A 6,992-nucleotide genomic window follows, 5' to 3' on the forward strand; every position below is an offset into this window, starting at 1 on the left:
AAATGAGATAAATAGGAATAAAAACAGAGTACTTAAAAATAGAGACCTGTACGAAGCTGTATAATCTGTACAATGTATATTTACAGGTGTTGGACTGAGGGTTATTGTCCAGTCATACTGTCATTGGTTAAGTGTTCATCAGACTGATGGCCTGGGGGAAGAAACTGTCTCTGTGCCTGGTTGTCTTAGTGCACAGTGACTTGTAACGCCTTCCAGAGGGGAGGAGTTCAAACAGATTGTATCTGAGGTGTGAGGGGTCAGCAGTGATCCTCTGCAGACCCCTCACACCCTTGACAAAGTGTTGGTTATACGTTCATATTAAAGTTTATTGTATTATTAATTTAAAGCTTGATTTACCTGAGTAAAGTGAAAAATATAGAGAGAAGGAATAAAACAAACTTCCTCCCTCTTTCAGTTGCTGGGTGATTATGATAAAGTGAAGACTGTGTCGTCAGGGTCCGACTGCGTGTGTCGCTGCATCGTTCGACCTATCAAACGCTCTGACTGCAGCCGTGTCCATGACAGCGACACAGCATCATTGTCTCAAGATTTTTACACCGTGGAGACGGTTACCAAGGGGACGGACTGCAAGAAGTGTGTGTGTATGGCTCCACCTTCAGCTGTCAACCCCTGTGAGGGAGAATACAGGTTTAAAAAACTACAGGAGGCCGGCAAGGATAACATCAAGGTAGAAACACACACCATGTGGGAACTTTGTCACTGTGACTCTTATAGGTATCAGACTAATGTTTTGATTGAGTTGAGAGGCTTTAGGAAAAGATGTTGTCCCCAATAATAGTTTTTCTTTCTCTGTCCTTGTTTAACTCTCTGTGTCATTTATTTGTTTCTATGAAGCTGGCAACTATCATGGACCTGTTGGAAGGCTCTCTGTATGGAATGGACTTGTTAAAACTCCACTCTGTCACTACCAAACTGCTGACCAAGATAGACAACATGGAGAAAGTGAGGGCGCACGTATACAGACACACACACCAACATGTTTGTACAGCTATCTTAGTGAGGACGCTCGTTGATACAGTGCATTCGTTAGCCCATTACCCTAACACATAACCTTAACCATCACAACAAAATGCCCAACCCTAACACCTAACCTGAAACTAAACCTGACACTAAAACCAAGTCTTATTCCTTTGAAGCTGTGTGAGATTGTTACCAAAATGTCCTCACTCCAATGGTTTAAAACTCAAACTGGTCCTCAACATATGTAGCCATACAAATGCAAACACACACATGCACACACACACTTGTGTGTGCAGAGTATATTTTCCACATGGTTCCTCATTTTTCAATCATACAGTTCTATGTACTCACTAAAAAGTGTCCTGTTACTCTCACTATTGCTTTAATCAAAATGATCGAACTTTTTAGATTTTTAGATAGGCTCATTTAGATTAATCAGTAATGTTAACAGTGTGCTCACAGCAATTTTAGGCTGAATGTATAAATGTAGTTCTTTTGTATTAGTTTGAAGGTCCTCAGACTTCATTGCAACTCTTTGCATGCCTTATGCACTCTGTTGTACATTTCAATAGGATTCTGTGTTAATGGTAGATTGATGTATATTATTATCTTGTATAACGGGAATGTCCCTCCTAACGCAGAACAAGTGGCATAGCGGTCTCAGGGTTGATGGTGCTGACCGTCAACTGCAGTGTTGGCCAGGGACATTTGTATCGTCTTTTCCTGTCATGTCTCCACTTTATCTTATAAAGGCATAAAATGCCCCAAAGTACTTAAACAACCTGTTCTCTATAATGAAGAAAACCACAAGTAGATGGAGAGAAACCTTACCCATAACTGACTGTGGCTTGGATTGGACTAAATTACATATTATATTCTGCCATTGTCTCACAGGCAGAATGGATTCATTTAGGAAACTAGTGACGTGGCATCTTCAGGAAGGACATTTTGAGGCAGAAAGATTAGTAAGAAAACTTCCTAAAACAAATAGCCATAATTTATGTTATCATCATTTGTAATTAATATAATCAAATAAGACTGTTCACAGTGAGCGGTCGCTTATAGCATCAGTGATGCTGACAGTGATAGAGTTCCATTGAGAGAGCATTTTCCATGTCTCCTGATGCTTCCTGCCAAATGGACAACACTGCTGCTAGTTAAGCTTGCTGATGAAGAGCAGTGTCGTCTTCCTGCTGTTGGAGATCAATCGAACAGATTTAATTCATCAGTGATGTGGTGTTATTGGTTGTCTAAGACAGCTGGACTGGGCCTAAAGGAAACCATGTATTTTGATGCAGTTTGCACATAATGTTAACAGTAAAGTTTACCCTTCATTTCATCCTGTGTGCACACTCCAGGCCTTTGCCCATAATTTTACAAGGAGGACAAGAGAGAAAGAATGTGTGAAGGAGAAACCAAAAGAAAAGGAGAAAGAGAAGAAGACCCAGCAGAAAAAAACCAAAGTGAATGATCTGGAACGTGCAGGACAGAAAAGTGGAGCACCTGCCTACGCGAACAAGGAGGTATTACCAGTCTGAAAATGTGTCTAACAGATCAGAAGCAAAGACACACTCTGACATCTTATCTGTTTTATAAAAATATTGTTCTCTCAGCTACAAAACCCATATTTTTTATAAACTGGACAGAATGTTGCTTGTAATGTTGCAGAAGAATTCTGACCGTCCACTGAAGAAGAACCAACAGCAAGATGGTCTGGAACAACAACAGCCATCCAGGAATAAGACAGGAAGTCAAAAGCCAATCAAAGAGAAGACAGAGCCAAGGCAGCCAATCAAAGAGAAGACAGAGCCAAGGCAGCCAATCAAAGACAAGAAACGCATGGTCATCAGGGGCGTGACCTTTTACAAGGCAGTGGAGGAGAGCCATAAGGAGAATGAGAGAGGGACAGGAAAGAATGGTATGTGTGATGTTACTATGTTACATGCTGACAACTGCCACAGTTACTAGTTAGCTGAAGTAAAAAATATGTGTTAAACTGTCTTCTCTTATCTCATTTTCCTCCTTTTACAGCTACTCTACCTGCCAGTACTTTAGTGGATCTACTGATCTCTGAGCAGTTCTCAACTGCTAGGACTGTCCCTAACCAGAATCCAAGACCTGCACGTACTGTTAGCAATGAACCAGACTACAAGGATCTGTCAAGGAGACTAAGCAGTCCTGCACCCACCCAGCAGCCAACAGCTTCCCCCACCACCACCACCACTCACCAAATCACAACCACAGCCAACCCAGCTCCCTTCGCCATAAAACCAAAGAGTGAATTAACTACTACAACAACTCCAAAACCAACGACAACCAAACTGACAACTACGTCCCAGCAAACTACGACTGCTAGAATTCAGCCTACCACCCCTGTCACTCAGCATACCACCACCGGTATAGCTCCACCCATAAATACATCTCCCACAGCCGAGTCTCGGCCGGGACAAAAAAGTCGACTCAGCTGGACAGAGAGCTTGGCTGACCAACCAAGGCCCACCAAAAGATCTGGTAGCGATACACATAGTTCAGTTTATCAGTCAGTGAGTGCACATATTTTAGAATTATTAAAGCTGTAATAAGCAAGTATGAGCCTGGATTAACTGTGTCACCTTCCCTGTGTGCTCCTGCAGCAGTGTGCAAGGACACAGTAGCCAGCATCTCCGAACCGCTCCAGCAGAACTCTTATGGTCTGAGTGACGGAGCCTGGATGAGAGATGCTCGTGGCCATGGTAGCGTCATCTACCTAACCATTGGACACTATGGCAACAACCTCCTTGAGTTCCGAGACATGGACGCTTTCAAATCAGGTATAGGAGGTGTTTGAGTGTGCAAATGGGAATAAACCCAGAATTTATTTCCAGGCAGGCCAACCCAGTAAGCTGTGTGCAGTCGTACCCGTGTAGAGGACCTTCTTCTGGTCCATTTGTGTCCTGTTGTTCTCACTTCTGTTTGGGTGTGTTTTGTTTTGGATAGACTTGGAGCTGTTGATTTGTCTTGCACTTCTGTTCTGTACATGAGTGAAGAAGCATTTTATGAGACGAAAAACTAAACTAGAAAAATAATTTCTATAGAGAGTAGATGGATGGCTCATGCCTTGATACACAGTCATGGTTACTCTTGTCCTAAGCATCCTGTTGTGTGTTGTGAGCACGACCATCTTCCTGCTTGTTCTTCCTACTCAGGTCAGAGGCATAGTTCGTACAAGTTGCCCTACAGCTTCACTGGAACAGGCCACGTTGTTTATAACGGGGCTTTCTACTACAATCGTGCATTCAGCAGGGACATCATCAGATATGACCTGAGACACCGATATGTTGCTGCCTGGACCACACTGGACGATGCTTTACTGGAGGAGCAAACTCAAAGGACACAAACCGAAGTAAGGTTATGTGTGTGTGTGGTAACTGTGAGGTAACACAGTTTGATGATTTACTGGAGGATTATACACTTGGAACATTTTAAAGTGTCATAAAAGGTCAGTGAGGGGAACAAAACACTAAATCCAAGCACTGTTTTTGATTCCAAGAGTGAGATGAGAAGATCAACACTATGGCGGGGGTGGGTGGGGGTTTGCATTATCTGTTACTGTCTGTTGTCTGTGTAGTATATCTGGCTCCAGTTGGGTTTTCAGTATCAGTGCCTGAGAATGTCGTTGTGACATTCCTGGCTGTGAAATGGCCTTTAAAATGACAAACTGTTGTATTTATATTTTTGTTTGTGAAAGAATTAAGCAATTGAGATGCACCATGTTAATCAGGCATCTTTAGCGGTGTCGGTAGGCAAGGCAGCTTAGTTTGTTTAGCACCTTTCAGACACAGGGTCAGTTAAAGGGTTTTACATATGATGAAGTAATGCATTACCACAAAAATAAAATGGGATAAAAAGAAACTAGATAAAAATGATACTGTAACATGCAAACAGACAAAAATCAAGGTAAACTATAGACTATACCTTTTTATTGCAGTTATAGTAATATTTTCAGCATATTTAGTGATAGCAGTAGTAGTAGCCATGGTACCTGTCATACTGCCAGTAGTACCAGTAGTAGTAGTGGTAGTGAGGCAATAAAAGATAAAGGCAATAAAGACTAAAGAGCCATTTCAATGAGTGCATTTTCTCTGTCCCAGGTGGAGTTTGCGGTGGACGAGTCGGGCCTGTGGTTACTCTACCCTGCTCTGGACACAGAGGGCTTCCACCAGGAAGTCATCCTGCTCACCCACCTGCGTCCCCAAGACCTTCAGCCGGTACGCAGTTTTCGCACAGGCCTCCGACGTGGTCTCTACGGAAACAGCTTCCTTGTTTGTGGCGTGCTTTACGCTGTGGACAGTATGACGCGTCGCTACGCCAATGTGACATACGCCTTTGACACACACACACTCACACACACCGTGCCAAGCCTGGCATTCACGAACATGTACGAGCACACCTCCCAGCTGGCTTACTGTCCCCTGGATAAGAAACTGTACGCATGGGACAATGGACAGCAGATGATGTATGATCTTATCTTTGCTTATTAGTAGAAGTAATGGAAGAAATGATGGTTTGACAGCAGCAATGGGTCAGAACAAAGCCGAGGACAGAAAAAACAAGAAAACTGAATGTGACCAGTGTTTTGTGATTAACTGACTGTGGGTTCACTCTAACTGAATCTGTTTTAGTACTGACCTCAGCTGCTGCACTACCATACTCACACACACCAACATCAGTATTAACCAGCCATCTATAATCCACACTTTGGTTACCTCATATTTTCTTGTTTTGTTTTGTTTAGGTTTTTTTGGGGTGGCGGGTACTGGTTCCATCTTCTGGTATCACAGTTTTTTTGTTTTTTGTCTTGTTTTGCGGTTTCTACTTTTTTAGTTTCATTACACCCCTATTTGTCACACCAAGTTCAACAAGGTAATCTTTGATTGATTTAATAAAAAGAAAAGGGACTATATGGAACCTGAAATATACCATGAGGAACATTTCATTTCAGCCAGAGGAGATGAATCTTTTTTTGTCAAGAAGGTGGAGATGTGAATGTCAGATCACTTACACAAATCAGCCGAATTAATGTCTGCTTGTGTCTACTTTTGTGTTATGTTATTTTCTAAACTAAACGCTATTACTCATTTTACGTTATGCATCACTTGAAGAGCAGTAGTGTTTATGCTGTAAGACTTAAAATGAACAAAACCACTTTGGTTTTTGCTTTTAGCCTTCTATGAGGCACTCGTTACACTTCGATCACATAAGACCGCCTTCAGTTATGATGCTCTTACCAGCTCACTTAAACTTTATTTTATGATCACCTGTACCTTAATGGTACAGAGCAGTGCTTACCTCACAAAGAGAAGTCACAAAACAAGTGGAAATAAAGTCAAACCCCAAGGGCCATAATTAATGAACTGAAATAAATGTATATACATTTCTTCAAATGGCACTTTTCCTCAGATTTATGAAAAACCTTGTAAAGCTGTTCCTCTGCATATTAACACTGGTGGAGAAACCACTGTGGAGCAAGCTCAGCAGTTCACTTCCATATTTAACCGTACATCAGTGGTTTGAGAAAAGCCAGTAGCTATTCGGTTAATCTCATTCTTCCAGAAAATCTGCATTTAAGTAGATTAAACAAACCTTATTTTGCAAAAATAATTCTTAATGCAGAGAAAACTTTCCACCAGTATACACAGAGCAGGCTTTGGTTTCTGTAATGACCCTCGGTGAGTTCAGTACTTGGAAATAGAAGTCATGTGATGATCATGTGATGTGGGATTGAAGGATAACTGCAAAATATTTGATTTCTGTTTCTGTGAGGTTATTTTGGAACCTTATCTGTCAGATGTTTCATAGTGCACTAGCCCCAGAAAGCAATATTTAGCTGGAAAACAGTTGGAGTGGTCTTGTAATGGATTAACATCAGGGCCATAGCTTTGCTTCACTTAGCTTCAGCTTTAAGACTACAAACATTTAACAGCATCTCGTGTAAACTAGGGGTGCAAAAAGTTCACAAACTGGGTTTTCTT

At 41.7% G+C, this 6,992-nt stretch overlaps 1 protein-coding gene across 1 annotated transcript in view; it reads left to right on the forward strand.

Moving 5' to 3' along the window:
* olfml2bb (olfactomedin-like 2Bb) overlaps positions 1–6,719 on the forward strand; it is a 9,526-nt gene extending 2,807 nt beyond the window's left edge. The window contains exons 2-9 of the mRNA XM_020625075.1: positions 416–688; positions 856–963; positions 2,340–2,504; positions 2,650–2,899; positions 3,013–3,492; positions 3,615–3,791; positions 4,167–4,363; positions 5,112–6,719. Coding sequence (XP_020480731.1) covers positions 416–688; positions 856–963; positions 2,340–2,504; positions 2,650–2,899; positions 3,013–3,492; positions 3,615–3,791; positions 4,167–4,363; positions 5,112–5,501 — 2,040 coding nt within the window. The 3' untranslated portion in view covers positions 5,502–6,719. The remainder of the gene's footprint in view (positions 1–415; positions 689–855; positions 964–2,339; positions 2,505–2,649; positions 2,900–3,012; positions 3,493–3,614; positions 3,792–4,166; positions 4,364–5,111) is intronic.
* The last annotated feature ends 273 nt before the right edge of the window (positions 6,720–6,992 follow it).

Source organism: Monopterus albus, unplaced genomic scaffold, assembly GCF_001952655.1.
Source record: "Monopterus albus unplaced genomic scaffold, M_albus_1.0 scaffold345.1, whole genome shotgun sequence".
Taxonomy (NCBI): Eukaryota; Metazoa; Chordata; class Actinopteri; order Synbranchiformes; family Synbranchidae; genus Monopterus; species Monopterus albus.